Below are 19,349 nucleotides of genomic sequence, written 5' to 3'. Positions count from 1 at the left end.
GGAGGATGCAATCCCGGTGTCTACATACCGACGCTGCGTGGGATACCACCTTCACAAAACCGACAGCCGGTATCCCGATCATCCTGACAGTGGGGCACACTGGCGTCCTGTCGCACAGGGTGGGGGACGTTAGGTTTAGGCAGAATAAGGGGGGGTTAGAGTTAGTCTGCAGGGCCGGGAAGGTTATGGTTAAGAATTGGGAAGGGAGGGTTAGGTTTCGGCACATAGAAGGGCGGTTAGGGCCAGGCATCAAGTGGGGAGGGTTAGGTTTAGGTAGTGGAAAAGGGAGGGTTAAGGTTAGGCACCAACAGGAAGGGTTAGGGTTAGGCACCCACAATGGAGGGTTTGGGTTACGGTAGGGGGCAGAGGAGCAGAGGCGGAACTACCGCCAGTGCAACCAGTGCGTTGCACTGGGGCCCGCCACTGTCCAGGGGCCCAAAGCATGTAATGAGTCAAACTGACTCATTACATGCCGCTGTGTACTGTGGGCAACCGCCGCTCACAGCACACAGGACAGGAGAGGAGCGCAGCTGTCACGGGGGGAAGGAGGAGGAGGGAGGTGGAGGAGGGAGCTGCAGCAGCGCTGTGTTATTGGTTGAGGCGCTGCTGCTGCTGTTCCTCTGCTTCACCATAGGCTGTCTTCCAACGCTGTGAAGCGCATCCCAGCCATTCACAGCGGCGGAGAACAGCCTATGGTGAAGGACTGGGACAGCAGCAGCAGCACCTCCACCAATAACAGGGGGAATCTGCCTGCCGTAATGTGTAAAAAGGGCTCGCTGTCTGACGTAATGTGTAAAAAGGGGACGCTGTCTGCCGTAATGTGTAAGAAGGGGACGCTGTCTGCCGTAAGGTGTAAAAAGGGCACGCTATCTGACGTAATGTGTAAAAAGGGGACGCTGTCTGACGTAATGTGTAAAAAGGGGACACTGTCTGCCGTAATGTGTAAAAAGGGCACGCTGTCTGCCGTAATGTGTACAAAGGGCATGCTGTCTGACGTAATGTGTAAAAAGGGGACGCTGTCTGCCGTAATGTGTAAAAAGGGCACGCTGTCTGCCGTAATCTGTACAAAGGGCACGCTGTCTGACGTAATGTGTAAAAAGGGGACGCTGTCTGCCATAATGAGTAAAAAGGGGACGCTGTCTGCCGTAATGTGTAAAAATGGGACGCTGTGTAAAAGGGTCTCTACATGGTGTAGTGGTGCTACTGTGCGGCGTAATTTAAATAATGGAGACTACTGTGCACCGTTATATGAATTGGTATTATTTTGTGGCCACACCCCTTCCCCACGAAGCCACCCCCTATGTATTTTTGCACGCGCCTACGGCGCACACTGCCCCTGTTTTGCATGCAGGGGTGGGGCTCCGATTTGTTTCTTGCACACAGTGCTAAAATGTCTAGTTACGGCACTGTTGCTAGGTATCCATTTTTCTGGCCCTGAGCAGGTCCCCCTCACCAGATCCTCTCCAGGGGTGATGGGGGGGGGGGGCAAAGCATTTTGTCGCATTTGTCGCACCTGGGCCCACCGCTCGCTAGTTCCGCCACTGCAGAGGAGGGTTAGGGAACTTTAGAGGGGGCTGTCGGGATTCTGATGGATGGAATGTCACTGTTGTTATTCTGACTTCCGGCATCCCGTACATCGGTATTTCATACTGAACCCGAACAGACAGATGAGATGCCACATTCATATATATACTTTATTTTCCAGCACAAGGAGTCAGAAAGGGTAGAATTTGCAAATTATGCTATTATCAATTTGGAAATATGTTAATTTGAAGAGGACAAAAATACATAGATCAGTTTTTTTATGTAATAAAACAATTTTTTTTAATTAAAAAACTGAAATGTATTTCATTTTATGTGCTATGGTGGTAATTCCAAGTTGATCGCAGCAGGAAATTTTTTAGCAGTTGGGCAAAACCATGTGCACTGCAGGGGAGGCAGATATAACATGTACAGAGAGAGTTAGATTTGGGTGGGTTATTTTGTTTCTGTGCAGGGTAAATACTGGCTGCTTTATTTTTACACTGCAATTTAGATTGCAGATTGAACACACCACACCCAAATCTAACTCTCTCTGCACATGTTATATCTGCCTCCCCTGCAGTGCACATGGTTTTGCCCAACTTCTAAAAAAAATCCTGCTGCGATCAACTCAGAATTACCCCCCATGTTTTATAAAAAGAGAGAAGACTTTTCATACAAAAATAATATTAGGGAAAAAAATATGTAGTTACATTGTTGGAATTTCAATGCAGATAATCCGGAGCAGTACTGCGCAGTAAGCGACTTTATTCTCCAGATTGCATTGAGATTGATGGAAACAGTTATTCATATCATTTTAGTAAAGGCTAAAACTGTAATTGTTTAGCAAGCGCCAATTATTGCCAATATAAACTATATGGAAGTCATCAACAAATCTCACTAATTCATTTAACCTTTATTTCTCATCTAAAGAGGATTCACCGCACATATAATTATAATCCAGAACCATTAAGAAATTAATTATTTTGCAAAGTCTCTCATTATTTAAAGCAGCAGCATTATTTTTCTTAACACACGTTTGCAAGAAACTTACTTGCCTGCACTGGATTAAAGAGTAAAAGGGGGCATGGTGTTTTAATTAAGTTTAAAGTAAGCTGACCCTTCTCTTACCTGCATGGTGTGAAGCTGGATGGGATTTAGCCTGCTATAAAATTAAGCAAGTGTCACAGGAGAATCAGTGTGACAAACTGTGAGATATAATTTACTTTGAGATGCCTTGGTGCCAGTGATTTAGAGTGGAGTCAGTTCCGCATCTTTGCCCATAGAGGGCGCTCTTGCATATAACTTTGGACATAGTGCCATTGAACAAAGGCTGCACAGCAAAGTCAATTCTGTCCTTTTCACTGCAATCCTCATTATAATCCTGTTCCCTTTCCCTTCCCATCTCCACATTTTCACTCCCAGCCCGTCTACGTCTCCGGATCAATGGATGTACACATCTGACTCTTAGCTCACATACAACCACTGGTGAACTGCTCCAGTCACAAGTCAGCTCTTGTAGCCTGTTGTACTCTACAGAAAAAGACAAAAAAGGAACCTGTCACCTTATCTGGGATTTATTTGCTACTTTTTTTATTGCAAAAAAATTTTTGGGCATTTTTTAAATGTTTTTATTTTTTCTTTGCAAGATGGAACTAACTATGGAGATTTCATGCACAAGGATTTAATTCTCTACAGGATTTGGGGTCTTTTTTTTTTTTCATTTTCTTTGGATGGATTTTACTGGGAACTGCAGCCTCCTCCAAGAAAGAGTTAGTTAGGTGGATTGAGCAGTTTGTGGCGAGCTGGACTGAAATTAAGTTTGTGCATTGCATCTACAGTATATATAACACACAAGGCTGGGCTGTACATGTGTTGTACACATCTCAGGGTCCAGCTATCCTGAAGTGCTGAAATATGGAGTACTGTGTTGGATTGCATTCACTACCAAAGCTGGTATTCCTCATCTGCTCTTATACACTGCACAGCTCCCATCTCTCCCTAGCTGGTAAGTACAGTACCCATGCATTCTCCTCTGTCTCATGCATGCTATGGGAATGTATGAGCCTTAATATCTCCCAGGAACTGTTTCATTCCATTTGCAACACTTTTTTTTTATTTGCTGTATCGTAATGTTTGAAACAGCAGGTTGGATTTACTTGAGATAGTATTTGCTGCAGTGGTTTAAAGAAGGAGGGGGTTTAGCAAAAGGGGGGGCTGGGGGGGGTACACACATATTAAAAATCTAGAGAGTAAAATAAAAATTGCATATCATGTACCTGCAAGGTTGTCATGAATTATTTAGCCTCTCTCCCCCCAGAGGTTTGATATGAGAGCTGATGGATTGAACATAGTAAATACATCTGGTTTGGGTAGAAATTGTGCATTTTGGTCTTCACATATTCTTCCCCATGTTTCAGGCCATTTTCCATAAAGGAGGGTTAGGGTGAATAAGATAATAGCCATTAAAGATTCCTATAGTGTAAACTGTTGGAGAAAAAAAAAACCCTGCAGGATTGCAAATATTAAAAATGGTGTCATTTTAAATGAGCTCTGCAAAGTGTAACAGGGCAATGAGAAATGGGTGAGTTTAGTGTGTACACTAGTTCCATGTGGCAGCTGATTCCTGTTTAATATGTGCATGAGGTTTGCAGTCAGTGAGATAGTAATGTCTTTCTGCCCTAGCCGTGCTAAGCATTGGAAATGCTATTGGGCTTCTGCATAAGGAATGCATGCATGGCCAGAATGTGATGCTCCATATTATTGTAGTAGTGTTTCAATAGCCCATTAATACTCTGTGGTCTGCCAGGCTCTGCAACAGTGCACAAGTCTGTAGCAGCTCTGCTGTCAAACAGCAGCACTACATTATAATAATCTATATTTATAGAGCTAATACTTACACTTGCACTCTATTACACATCTGTGAGTACTTCTATCAGAATGATCCTTGTGGGTAGACCTATAAAGGGCATTAAATACTGGATCTTACGGTCTTCTGGGATAAGGCTCAAGGATGACCTGTGGCTCTCCAGCTGTTGTGGAACTAGAAGTCCCAGCATGTGTTTGCTAGAGCAACGTGACCATGCATACAACAGCAGGGGAGCTGCAGGTAGCCCAAGTTGAGTTTGAGCTGTGGTGCTGAAGTGGACAGCTCCACATTGGCTTGGGTAGGAAGAATAAGTACTTCTCTGCCAAATAGAACACAGCAAGTATTATTATCCCCATACATGTTCTACAGGGCATTAAGGCCACATAGACTGGAAATTAATAAACCACTAGGGTCTTAGTCAAATAAAGGCAACATGCTTAATCCACAGCTAAGTATATCTTATTTTGCTATTTGGCAGGCGAGATGGAGTAAAAGAGCATTTTGTGCCTGTAAGACAGTGCTATTGGCCAATGCACATTAATCTCTGCTCTAGAAAGCTATTTTGTTTCTTTAAACCACTGCCAAAGGAGGAGAGAATAAACAGTCATGGATGGGGAACCCCGGTGGGATGAGTCCAAAAAGAAACTTTGTGTTAGTGCAATCACAACAAACTTTCATTTTCTTCTAAAATCTTCTACAAACTTTTTTTATTACAGGGTTGCAACTCCCTCACATGTACCTGGGTACCACATTGCATGTAACAAGTAAATGTAACAAGTTTGTTGGCCAAAAAAATTTTTTTTATCAAATTTGCTGTGAAATCTGGTTACGTTTACAGCTGTGTGTTACTGGATGAATCAGCGGTGACACATCTCAGAATCTTCCTCTCCATATTGCTACCCAATGTCTTGTGCAGAGTTCAGGCGTTGCTGTTGTGTCTGCTGTCTATTGGTATGATGGTAAGAGGGGTACAGCTGGAGAACGTTGGAAAATTAAAAATGGAACACAAGAGTTTTTAGGAAGGTGGTTAAAAAACAAAACAAATCTCTGCTCTGTAAAATGAGCTAATGCTGTTATTCCAGATGCTGTTTCAGTGTGAATCCTTGGGTTTTATGAATCAATGGGCCCCAGCTGAGCCATAGAAAATCTACTGGTGATTTATGGACAAATCAAATACTTTTTTATAGGACTATCGAGGGCCGTGTACTAAGACTACTGATGAGAGTGTGCATTAATATATAATGTTAGTGTATGTTTCCTATACTGGCTTTGCTATATAGTCTATTACAGTATTTAAGTCCAAAGAAGTTGGCTTCTAAAATGCGGACTAACAAATTAAGTTAAGAGAAGAGTGATCTCTTAGGGTCTAATGTAAATTATTTAAATTGTAGGAACTTCTCAAAACCATTCACAGTTATAACCACACCCCAAACACCCCAGTCGCAAGCACATGTTATAATAGGTATCAGATGGGATGCGGGTAATATTCTGGCTGTAAGGATCCAAGCAGTCAGAATGCCGATGCTGGAATCCCAAAACCCATCAATGCCGACACTGTAATCCCGAAACTCATCAACAGTATCAGGAGACCAATGCCAGAATCTCGACAGCCGACATCCCAACCATAAGTATAGTTCGCAGGTTAGGTTTAGGGACTGCGGGGGAAGTTAGGTTTACATGCCACCCAGGGGGTCAAGGGTTAGGCTGCTGGGGTGGGATGGGGCGTTAGGGTTAGACACCACCGGGGGAGGTTAGGTTTAAGCACTAGAGGGGAAGAGTTTGGGTTAGGCTGCGTGGTGTGCGGGTTAGATTTAGGCACCATCGGGGGAAGGTTAGGGTTAGGCAGTAAGGGTGAAGGTTAGGGTTAGGCTGCTGGGGTGGGATGGGGCGTTAGGGTTAGACACCACCGGGGAGGTTAGGTTTAAGCACTAGAGGGGAAGAGATTGGGTTAGGCTGCGTGCTGTGGGGGTTAGATTTAGGCACCACCGGGGGAAGGTTAGGTTTAGGCAGTAAGGGTGAAGGTTAGGGTTAGGCTGCAGGAGTGGAGGGTTGGGGGTAGGGGAGAGAGGATAGCATACTTACCTCTCCCCGGTTGGAATTTTAAAAATCAGGACCCAGTTCGGTATTGTGACTGTCAGCATCCTGCCCACCAGTCACACATACCGAACCCAGAACATGCATTTAGATCAAAGATGGTGTAAGTCTTAAAGTTCTGATCCCCATTACTTGTGGCCAGCTATGTCTGACATAGCTTGTTTATTTCCATGTATGGTCAATATAAAGCAATTTAGTTGTCTTCAAATATCAAACAAGTTCTCATTTTTCACCTCCAAACCATGGTGGCGGGGGCCATGTTTTTATTAGTTCCACAAGTATAGTGTTATATAAAACTGATTTTACTTCTCAGTGGGATAATGGAATCACTGGCAGTAGGGAGGTGCTACCCAGATAGGAAATGGAGTAGACACCAGAACAGGTATTTCTGGTGGACAGAATATGGAGACATAATAATCCTGATGTATACTGTAGTTTATAGGAATACAAGTGTGATCTTAATTAAATACGGCATGGGTGTAGTATAACAAGGATTGGTGGGTTTCTGCATATTGTTTATTTTGCCCCAGAAGTGCACTTTTAAGCATTTAAAGGTATGATTTAGACAGTGTCAATGTAATCGAAAAGAACTGGTTTATTTAATTTTCAGAAACTTATTTATATTTACAATAAGCATCTTTTCTTTATTATGATAATAACCACGATACCAAAGTTTCCCTGTCGAAAAGATTGAAGGTTTTATTTAATAGGTGCAAATCTGTAACCACTAAATTACATAAAATTTAGTTTTATCTATGTATTAATTCTAGAGGTTTATTTAACAAAACACTACCATCTGTGTAAATGAGTTGGAACCCAGAACAGACACTCAAATATGAGCTTTTATGAACTCTGGATGAAAAATGAAAATTAATATTTGGGAATTAATGTAGACTCCTCCTACTTTCTATTCATTACTCCTCCCATTTCTCAGTATATACTATTAAAATTCAAATATAATAACAATAAAAACAATATACACATGTACATCATTCTCTGTATTAAAAGATAAACATTACAACTCTGCCTGAAGGGGATTCAAACTCCAGACCACATGCACTATAGTAAAACATTCAACTGTGTGCTCTATTTGGAATTATGTATTGTGTGTTTGCACCATGGTACTAACAACCTTCTCTGACTTAATATCATTAATTAAAACAAACAACACTCCAAGCAAGGGATTTAAACACCAAACCTCCTATACCATATACAGACACTTGAGCTATCAATAATAGTGTAAACTACAGTATCAATGGTATGCTCATACATATGTGCAGTGGAAAAATATAGTTTGTGTATATGTGTTGGGTCTCTGCAGTTGACATAGTGCATGCTGTGACATCCCCAACCACCAGCGGAACCACTGTCCACATGGAACTGAGCTGAAAACGCATCTCCATCAGAACAAATACACTAGTGGTTATGGACCACCGGTTTCTGATGGCTGATGCCTACATTCAACAGCTGGCGAGCAAGAAACTGCCACTCTTTCCACAATGTGGATTGTCTGCTGGATCAATAATCCCAAAAATCTAGGAGGCTATTCATGGACGTTTTCAAGGATCTGGTAGTGGACCTTGTACCTCAATTTCAAGAACCGAAAGAAGCAATCCGTGTTTCCTGTAGCGTGTTAATGAGCCTCATTATGTATAGGTGACGTGTAAACTTTCGCAATGTTATAAAATAGACATTGATGTCCTTTGTTCTGATATTTAACGTACTACTAAAGCTATAGTCTCTTTGAAGGAACAAAGGAGGCTCCCTGCTGGGCCTGTGAACTCCCTCATTACTGAACTATAAAAAGTATCCACCTAAATCAATGACAGGGATATTGAAATCATGTAACCTTAAATATTACTTGCTGTTTCTACAGTTATGCAGCCAGTAACTAGAGTTATTATACAGTATTTTTAGTTTTTATATTTATCACTTTTGGGCTCCTACCATCTTGGAATATAGCCCTAGTAGTTTGGTGAAATGCATTACACACTTACATTAATTGCAGCAGACATTTGTTTTGCTGTGAACCAGTGATAAGAAAGGAGGCAGGCATGCTAGGAGAAATATAATAGGGCCATCTGCCGCATTCCACATATGTTGATGTATGTTGGAGAGAAAATCCTTTATGATACTTATTTAACTATTGATTCATTTGGTCTTAAAAAATAAATTAGAAAATAATGGAACAACTCTTGCTCAGGTTGTGTAATGATCTTAATCACTGGTAACATTTGTTACTGGAATCATTCTTTGTGAAGGAAAGGGCTTTCCGCCCTCAAATAAGCCCTAATTTTATGCTCATTTGTAACTTTTATAAAATACATTGTTGTTGTTTTTTCTTCTTCACTTTTTAACTGTATTCTGAGCTTTTTAAGAATGTAGTTTAATCATCAGGCAGACTTGTTGTCTTGCCCTGGAATATTTTTGCTGTGTAGATTAAATATACCTGGAAACAGAGAGCACTGACGGAGGCTAGAGAGAAGTCATGTACTTTGTGATACCTCTTTCTCATCGCAATCCCGGGTCCCACCCGAGAATTGAAATTGGAATTGGAAATGGGTCATTCACGGGTGGGACCTGGCATTGGACCCTACACACCGCCATCCCGATCCAGTCGGGTTTCCCTCCTGGGGTGGGGACGGAGGCAGCATCAGGGGCGGAGGTAGCGCTGGGAGATGACATCATCTCCACGCTGCCTCTCTCTATGCAGAGAACAGGGTCCCGGGTCACATCGACCTGGCAACCCATTCACACTGCACCTGAACCAGTATTTAACCGGGGTATAACCCTTCTTTATTCCTGGGTTGAGTTACCGGGAAATCATCCATGGCCCCTTTCACACCGCACAGCCACCTGTGTTGACCTGACAATATACCGTGTCAATATTTTTGTGGTGTGAAAGAGTTATAAGATAACACAAGAACAAAATCACCAAACAGTGGAAAACCATAAACTATAGATGTGTTAAAAAATAAAAATGCAATTTGACAGACAAAGGGTCTAGTGCAAAGGTTCCCAAACTTGGTTCTCAGGGCTTCCTAACAATCCAGGATTTAAGGATACCCATGCTTGACCACAGGTCACCTAATTAGTATTTCAGTCGATTTGATTTAACCATCTCTACTAAACCATAGACATCTTTGAAACATGGACTGTTAGGGTGATTTGAGGACCGAGTTTCAGGACAACTGATCTATTGATGTACTGTATGTGGTCTATATTCAATAACCTAGTTATTAAAGGGTTAAAGGGCATTATCGCATATTCCCATATTTGTCCCGCAGCAACCAGGAAGAGTATATATATTGTGCTTATAGCATATCAGACAGAGATTACAAAATAAATTTGCGTTTCTCGGACAGCAAATCATTTTGCATTTACATCATGATTGAGGAGTGGCCACCCCACCATGCGGGTGAGCTTAGTGCTTATGAAGCATTAGGCTGAACCTGAATCCCCTCCTCTCCAAACGCCCATTTATTGTCGACAAGTCACAGTCCCGCGCAGCATCCATTTATTGGTCCTGCATACTTGCCTACTCCTGAATTTTGGGAAGTCCGTAGCAACCATGGAAGACAGGATCACCCTTCTGCATCTCACCCACCTGCTAGTGAAATCGGTGTGATAAAACAGTTGTCAGTGAATTGCATCATCATAGCTCCACCCCCTCTGAGTGATGTCATGATTCACAGCTGTGCTCCACCAACCAGGGTCTCAGTGATGCCGTTTGCTCCGATTCCCACAGTAACCACCTGCATGTGGGCTGTCTAATACCGCTTTCACATCGCAAATGCAGAGTCGCCCTAGGGAATTGGAAATGGGTCCTTCCCGGGTGCGACGCGGCATTCGACAAAATTTCAACTGGCTTCCCGATGTGGCATATTGGTTGCCATCGGGGGCGTGTACTGCGGTGGCATCGGGGGCGGGGCGGAGGCGGCACTGTGAGATGATATCATCTCTGCTCCGCCTCTCCCTATGCTGTGAACAGGTCCCAGGTCGCATTGACCGGGTAACCCATTCACGCTGCACTTAGGTGGTCATTCCAAGTTGATTGCTCGCTAGCTGTTTTTAGCAGCCGTGCAAACGCTATGCCGCCGCCCGCTGAGAGTGTATTTTAGCTTAGCAGAAGTGCGAATGAAAGGATCGCAGAGCGGCTACAAAGTTTTTTTGTGCAGGTTTAGAGTAGCTTCAGACCTACTTAGCGCTTGCGATCACTGCAGACTGTTCAGTTCCTGTTTTGACGTCACAAACACGCCCTGCGTCCGCCCAGCCATGCCTGCGTTTTTCCTGGCACGCCTGCGTTTTTTCGAACACTCCCTAAAAACAGTCAGTTGACACTCAGAAACGTCCTCTTCATGTCAATCACTCTGCGGCCAGCAGTGCGACTGAAAAGCTTCACTAGACCCTGTGTGAAACTACATCGTTCGTTGTAATAGTACGTCGTGTGTGCGCATTGCGCCGCATACGCATGTGCAGAAGTGCCATGTTTTTTCCTCATCGCTGCACAGCGACCGAATGCAGCTAGCGATCAACTCGGAATGACCACCTTAGCCAGGTAATAACCCGGGTATAACCCTTTTTTATTTCCTTGTTGAATTACCAGGTCAGGCGGGACCCTTGTCAACTCGGCAATATACCAGGTCGATACCAGGTTATTTGTGTGATGCGAAAGGAGTATTAGTATGCTTCAAATCAGGCCTGTCCCAGATAAATCGGATCACTTGCGAGGTATTTGTGTTCGATCAAAGGTCTGTGCCTAAGAATTCTGAAATACACTAAACACATGTACACAGCCTTGTACTGTACTGTGTGAAAACTGTCAAAAAGGAGTAATGTGATGTTACCCATAGCAACCAATCGCATTCTATCTTTATGGCCATTTTGAAAATGGAAGCCAGTGTCTGATTGGTCACCAGCAGTTTACCTTTGCACCAGTTTTCCTCAATGTCCTGTGTTGTTCTCTCGGTCGCACAAGCACCATGGCTTTTCTGCTGCAGATAGGCCATGTGGCGTTCTTTATGTGCAGCGTTACCCCATCTGTTACTCCATAATGTATGCTCACTTTGCTGTGTATTGTTCAGTCGATATGGTCTTTTGGCCGAGACTGAGCGCTGCTTGTTAGTGTCCACCTCTGATCAGCTGTGAGTGGTATCAGCGGCTGATGTTTTCTTCCTGGAGGGAATGATTTGATTTAATCAATAAAAAACAATATCTGCTGCTTACCTCATACCTGAATACCCGCCGCTGTGATCTTCCCTGCTTAACATTCCCGTCCAGTCTCTCACGCTGGATTCTTCACTTACATTGCCAGGGCTTCACTGCTGTTTGTAATGCTAAGTAGTTTTATAGATATTTTTAACTGCTGCATCTAATACGATATCGGGATTTTGTGAGGCCCGGTGAAAAAAAAGACTACATGATTCTCTCAAAGCATTGCATGAATAATAAAGGCCGCTCGGCGTGGAGCTGAGGATTCTGGCCTAATCCAAACCTACGTACATTGCAATAATATCCACTTTTACTTCATACAGTACTTGCCTGCTCTTGTTTGGGGAGCTCTCCTAAATTCCAAAGAGTAGGGATGACCATCAGAAACCGATGGCTCACAACCATCGATGTTTCTTATCCACTGGAGACGGATTTGGTGATCTCGGATTTGCGATGGTGGTCAACAACGTGCTTTTTTTTTCTCTGTGTGTTCCATTGATGTTTGGTGATGCATAATGGCCCTCATTCCGAGTTGTTCGCTCGCTAGCTGCTTTTAGCAGCAGTGCTAACGCTAAGCCGCCGCCCTCTGGGAGTGTTTCTTAGCATAGCAGAAGTGCGAACGAAAGGATCGCAGCGCTGCTATAAAAAAAGATTGTGCAGTTTCTGAGTAGCTCGAGACTTACTCCTAGCTTGCGATCACTTCAGACTGTTTAGTTCCTGTTTTGACGTCACAAACACGCCCTACGTTCGGCCTGCCACGCCTCCGTTTCCCCAGCCACTCCTGCGTTTTTATCCGACACGCCTGCGTTTTTACACACACTCCCCGAAAACGGTCAGTTACCTCCCAGAAACACCCACTTCCTGTCAATCACTCTGTGGCCAACAGTGCGCCTGAAAATCGTCGCTAGACCTTGTGTGAGACTGCATTGGCATGTGTGAAAGTACGTCGTGCGTGCGCACTGTGTCCCATACGCATGCGCAGAAAAGCCGTTTTTAGCCTGTTCGCTGCGCTGCGAACAACGGCAGCTAGCGATCAACTCGGAATGACCACCTATATATCACAGGCAGAAACAATGACACGGTGACTGTGCTACTGCTCATGCCCAAACTCACTCTGCCTTCTGCACATGTGCACATCTACAGGACAGTAGACCATCTTTGGTTTAAACCAATTACATCATTATGACACCACTCACTGCATCACAATGCCAAATAGCGTCACATTGTACAGCAGTGGGTGTGACTGTAATTATGCAGTTCTCTGCACCATACCCCACCGCACACCTTGCACTCCCATCCCTGGGGTCTCACTGCACCCCATCCCTGGGGTCTCTCTGAGTAATACCCCACCACTCACCTTGTGCTCCCATCCCTGGAGTCTCTCTGCACCATACCCCACCACACAGTTGTGCTCCCATCCCTGGAGTCTCTCTGCACCATACCCCACCACACAGTTGTGCTCCCATCCCTGGGGTCTCTCTGAGTAATACCCCACCACTCACCTTGTGCTCCCATCCCTGGAGTCTCTCTGCACCATACCCCACCACACAGTTGTGCTCCCATCCCTGGGGTCTCTCTGAGTAATACCCCACCACTCACCTTGTGCTCCCATCCCTGGAGTCTCTCTGCGCCATACCCCACCACACAGTTGGGCTCCCATCTATGGGGTCTTACTGCACTATACCCCACCACACAGTTGTGCTCCCATCCCTGGGGTCTCTCTGCACCATACCCCACCACTCACCTTGTGCTCCCATCCCTGGGGTCTCTCTGAGTAATACCCCACCACTCACCTTGTGCTCCCATCCCTGGAGTCTCTCTGCGCCATACCCCACCACACAGTTGGGCTCCCATCTATGGGGTCTTACTGCACTATACCCCACCACACAGTTGTGCTCCCATCCCTGGGGTCTCTCTGCACCATACCCCACCACACACCTTGTGCTCCCATCCCTGGGGTCTCTCTGCACCATACCCCACCACATACCTTGTGCTCCCATCCCTGGGGTCTCTCTGCACCATATCCCACCACACACCATGTGCTCCCATCCCTGGGGTCTCTCTGCACCACATCCCACCACACACCATGTGCTCCCATCCCTGGGGTCTCTCTGCACCATACCCCACCACACACCATGTGCTCCCATCCCTGGGGTCTCTCTGCACCATACCCCACCACACACCATGTGCTCCCATCCCTGGGGTCTCTCTGCACCATACCCCACCACACACCTTGTGCTCCCATCCCTGGGGTCTCTCTGCACCAGAGCCCACCACTCACCTTGTGGTCCCATCCCTGGGGTCTCTCTGCACAATACCCCACCACACACCTTGCGCTCCCATCCCTGGGGTCTCTCAGCACCATACCCCACCACACACCTTTCACACCCATCCCTGGGGTCTCACTGCACCCCATCCCTGGGGTCTCTCTGCGTAATACCCCACCACTCACCTTGTGCTCCCATCCCTGGGGTCTCTCTGCGCCATACCCCACCACACAGTTGGGCTCTCATCTATGGGGTCTTACTGCACTATACCCCACCACACAGTTGTGCTCCCATCCCTGGGGTCTCTCAGTACCATACCCCACCACACACTTGTGCTCCCATCCCTGGGGTCTCTCTGCACCATACCCCGCCACACACCATATGCTCCCATCCCTGGGGTCTCTCTGCACCATACCCCACCACACACCATATGCTCCCATCCCTGGGGTCTCTCTGCACCATACCCCACCACACACCATATGCTCCCATCCCTGGGGTCTCTCTGCACCATATCCCACCACTCACCTTGTGCTCCCATCCCTGGGGTCTCTCTACACCATACCCCACCACTCACCTTGTGCTCCCATCCCTGGGGTCTCTCTGCACCATACCCCACCACTCACCTTGTAGTCCCATCCCTGGGGTCCCTCTGCACCATACCCCACAACACACCTTGTGGTCCCATCCCTGGGGTCTCTCTGCACCATACCCCACCACTCACCTTGTGGTCCCATCCCTTGGGTCTCTCTGCACCATACCCCACCACACAGTTGTGCTCCCATCCCTGGGGTCTCTCTGCACCAGAGCCCACCACTCACCTTGTGGTCCCATCCCTGGGGTCTCTCTGCACCATACCCCACCACTCACCTTGTGCTCCCATCCCTGAGGTGTCTCTGTGCCATATCCTATCACTCACCTTGTGCTCCCATCCCTGGGGTCTCTCTGCACCATACCCCACCACACACATTGCGCTCCCATCCCTGGGGTCTCTCAGCACCATACCCCACCACACACCTTGCGCTCCCATCCCTAAAGTTGCGTATAGCTAGGCAACGATAATGAATTTAAAAAAATGAATAAATTGTTTTGATTGATATACGTTCATATATATTCTGATAATGTCGATATTATCTTAAACCATAAAGCTATACCTCTAGATACACTTTTACCTGAATACACACGCTACGCACTTTGTACGCTATTTGCGTACAGAGTCCCGTACGTGGTACGTACTTGGCGTACACACTCCGCGCTGAGTGTACAGAGTACGCACAGCGCGCGCACACAATTGATAACCTTTAAACCTTATTAGTAATACAATGTAATAATATGGTTACACTTTAAACCTTTATGCAGCAAAGCACTGCAATGATGTTATACCTTAAACCTTAAGTAGCGCTGACGGTATAAAGTACCCGCAGTGCGTACACCTTATCAATACTTATAAACCTTATACAGTTAAATACGCTTTAAACCCTAGCAGGGAAATGAGGACACAACACAGATATGTAGTTGAACCACAGGGTTCTAAGGCCACAGTGGATTATTTCAAAAGGTAAAACAGTACAAATTATACACTACAGGCTAACAAGATAAATCTACAACAGAATAATGGCTACATATGTAGAAAAAAGAAGTGAAGATTGCCTGCGCTGAATCTAATACTTTAAAAAGGATAAGGTATTATCTGAAACGCGTTGAGGCCGTCACCTCCAGGAGCTCCGGAAGCCATTTCAGGGAGAACCCGAGCCGCATTTACCATCTGTTGCCCCGGCGCCGAACGTGGACTGCAGCACGTACGGACACCTGGGCTAGGCGTGCTATTGGACTTTCCTGTTAGTGACTGAAAAGATGTTCCTGGATTTTAACCGGATTTTATGTTAAAATAAAACTTTTATCTCTGGATCCATACGGTTCTGCTTGAGTCCATTAAAGAAACGGGGACCTAAAGAAACCTTTTGGTGCACGCGAGACCGAAATAAAATGTAAGTCTGGTGTGTCGTTATAAACCTGATTGCACATAAGTGGGTGTTACGTTGGAAAACCATACTGCACATAGTGAGCTCCGAGGAAAAGATACCTTTTTGTGACTGCGCGTGAGAACACTAAAGTAAGTTTCTGCCCGCAGGGCAAGCCACGGAGTGATACCAAGCTGAAGTGTGGTTATCCATGAAAACGGTTTTATTTATAAGGATATATTATGATGAAGATAGTTTGATTAATACCAGCCATTTAATATAAGTGTTTTGTTAGATCATATGGTATTAAATGGTATATCACACTTGAACAGGACGGATAATCTTTATACCCGCAATTTACTGTCTATACATAAAGTATTAGATTCAGCGCAGGCAATCTTCACTTCTTTTTTCTACATATGATCCCACGGGTATGGTGTAACCCGATTAGATTGTCAGCTGCATAAATTAGGAGCGCAGATCAACACAACCCTCTGTTTTTAGATTCACAAGAATAATGGCTACAGTCAATGTACATACGTGTGAATAATCGCGTGCGCTTCCCGGTCCCGGTCCTCCGCTAATCAGGTTGAAAGCGTTAAGAGTTTGTGATAGTGACCTGGCCTGCAGCTCGCTCTTTATTCAGTAGATCAAAACATAATACAATAGACACTGTGTGCTCTTCTTCCATTGGTTCGGGGGTGGGACATATCCTGTGCACCGGGGACCATTGGTCAGTTCAAGAAGTGGGCGATGGCTAGGACTTGAGATGTGGTTTCTGTTGTTTACATCTGAGTTCCCGCCCCATGATCAGTTAAACCCATCACATTAATCATAAATCTGGTATTATTAATAACTTAATGAGGTAATATTTAATAATGTTCTTATTCCCACCAGATTAATGTTTACGTGTCTCTGAACAATATGATCCCACACATGATACGATTATCTATTTCAATCTTCAAGATATACATATATCCACATATTCATATATATATATATATATATATATATATATATACATATATATATATATATATATATATATATTTACACGTACACACATACTCCTGCTATTACAATTTGTTAGGAATTATATATTTATTAATTCATATATATATATATATATATATATATATGAACACCTACATTTCCATGGGTTTTAGACTAGGAATGTTAATATCTTAAATTTCTATCTGTCTGGTCTTGTTGTGGTTAGCTATTGTTTCTGATTTTCTGAACAGAATCGGTTCCTGGGTATTGTCACTTCGTTTGTTTTTACTTTCAGGTGAGACAATGACAATTCAGTACTCATTGTTTTAAATAAAAACTTGGCTATTTTCGTAAACAAAGGTGTATGCCTTCTTTATAGAATTTCAAAGCTTAGTGTAAATAAGGCCACTGTATTTAAGTCTCTTGGAGTTTTAATTTGTGTGTGACTGATTTTCATGCTATTTAAAGGTTAACGCAGACAGTGTGGGATTTATACAATATATATATATTAGATTTATGATATGTCTTTGTGGCTTTTCCATGAGAGTACAAACACCACTGTAATTACTCATACCACGCTCAAACCGTGCAGGACCGTGGGTGCGACCACACGCAATTTGCTAATATGTGCACGCATGGCGGAACAAGTGCATGCGCAGCGGGCATGTGTGTGTGGTTTGTACGTGATGTGTGTACTGGAATATTTTTCGACTTTGACATTTCATTTTTGGCTGGTTGAATGCAACCGCATGAATGCAGTACGTTACAATGAGCTTAGCCTAGACATTTATAAGTCATACGTGGGCATACAAAAGCATTTTAAAAAGTCATCTCCTAAGCACTCCTTTTGCATATAGTAGACTCGCTGATTTCCACACCAAGAAAACCCAGCACCCACCTTACTTTAGGGTTCCTCGTAGTCTCCTGAATGCGGCCAGCCCCTTCTAATTTCAAATTAATGTTTAGTTGTGGTTATTGTCATTTTTGTATTAACACTAGTTCAGTGAATTTGGAAATATACATCAGGAAACTGCAGCCATGTGCATTAAAAAAAAATCAATTATTGATGTAGTGCAGCGTGCCTGATATTTCTCTCTTTGCAAATGTAGAATAATGACATTAAATGCCAGTCTGTAGGAAATGATAAACCTTGTAGTCTACTTCGACACCCGTCAAAACCTCCCAGCATTGGCAGTGTGTGTGCATCTATGCCAAGCGCTCATGTCGCAGATTTTTTGTTACTTTCAAAGAAAACAAAGTAATCAAATCAGACTGTGATATTGACTCAGTAATGAAATTGTTTCCTTGTTAAAATGTAATGGCGTTCAACTTTCACAAACAACTTTTTAGTTTAATGATTTCATGCAGATTTTGCTAGTACCGGTCTGCTGATACATTTGACATCGCAATACAATTTGCTGTTGCCTGGATCATAAAAAGTTCAAGGGTGGGATGTATCAAATCCTTGAGAGAGATAAACTGGTACCTGTTGAGGTAAAAAGCCACCTCATGGGAAGGGCCTCGTGGGAGGCATTGTAGGAAGGCCCCATTTACATCAGTCCAGGGGGTAGCCTCACTGGGAAGGGTCATGACCTTGCAGGGAGACACCATTTAGATCAATACAGGGCATGGCCTCACTGGAAGGGGGTGTGGCCTCTTTTGAAGCCCCCCATTTACAGCACTCCTAACTGTCATTTTTCAAACACAGCCTGTAACATGGCAGTTACTGTGGGAGCTGAATGGTCCGTAATTTGGCCCTCATTCCGAGTTGATCGCTCACTAGCTACTATTAGCAGCCGGACAAACGCATAGACGCCGCCCACGTGGTAGTGTATTTTCGCTTTGCAAGTGTGCGAACGCCTGTGCAGCCGAGCGGGTACATAAAACATTTTGTGCAAAACAAGACCAGCCCTGCAGTTACTTATTCTGTACGATGATTGCTGCGATGAAGGTCCCAGAATTGACGTCAGATACCCGCCATGCAAAGGCATGGACACGCCTGCGTTTTTCCAAACACTCCCAGAAAACGGTCAGTTGACACCCACAACGCCCACTTCCTGTCAATCTCCTTGCGATCGGCTGTGCGAATGGAATCGTCGCTAGAAGCAGTGCAAAACAACAATGCTTTTTGTACCCGTACGCCGCGGCCCATATGCATGCGTAGTTTTGCCATTTTTAAAAATGATCGCTACGCAGCGAACAACGGCAGCTAGCGATCAAATCGGAATGAGGGCCTTTATCTCTTTCTACTTTATTTCTCTCTGAGTCTTGATACATGTCTCCAAAAAGACTAGTCCAAAGAATTCTGAATTAAAACGCGTGGGACCCTAAGCAACATTAGGGCCCCCTTCCACTTGCCATTTGTCACATTAACCCCAATACAAACATGACTAGACGAAATCTGAGCCCCTCAGTCTCCTAAGTGCCCTATTGTAT

The 19,349-nt window shown here is 44.5% G+C and overlaps 1 protein-coding gene across 3 annotated transcripts in view; it reads left to right on the top strand.

The window, feature by feature from the left end:
* Positions 1 to 2,918: 2,918 nt before the first annotated feature.
* The window catches only part of DCC (DCC netrin 1 receptor), a 1,035,978-nt gene continuing 1,019,547 nt past the window's right edge, over positions 2,919 to 19,349 (top strand). For all 3 annotated transcript variants that reach the window (XM_063960065.1, XM_063960057.1, XM_063960048.1), the window contains exon 1: positions 2,919 to 3,529. In XM_063960065.1, the coding sequence (XP_063816135.1) occupies positions 3,439 to 3,529 (91 nt within the window). In that variant the 5' untranslated portion in view covers positions 2,919 to 3,438. The remainder of the gene's footprint in view (positions 3,530 to 19,349) is intronic.

Source organism: Pseudophryne corroboree, chromosome 1 (genome assembly GCF_028390025.1).
Source record: "Pseudophryne corroboree isolate aPseCor3 chromosome 1, aPseCor3.hap2, whole genome shotgun sequence".
Classification (NCBI taxonomy): domain Eukaryota; kingdom Metazoa; phylum Chordata; class Amphibia; order Anura; family Myobatrachidae; genus Pseudophryne; species Pseudophryne corroboree.
The sequence above is the reverse complement of the archived record's forward strand: the minus strand, read 5'-3'. Positions and strand labels throughout refer to the sequence as shown.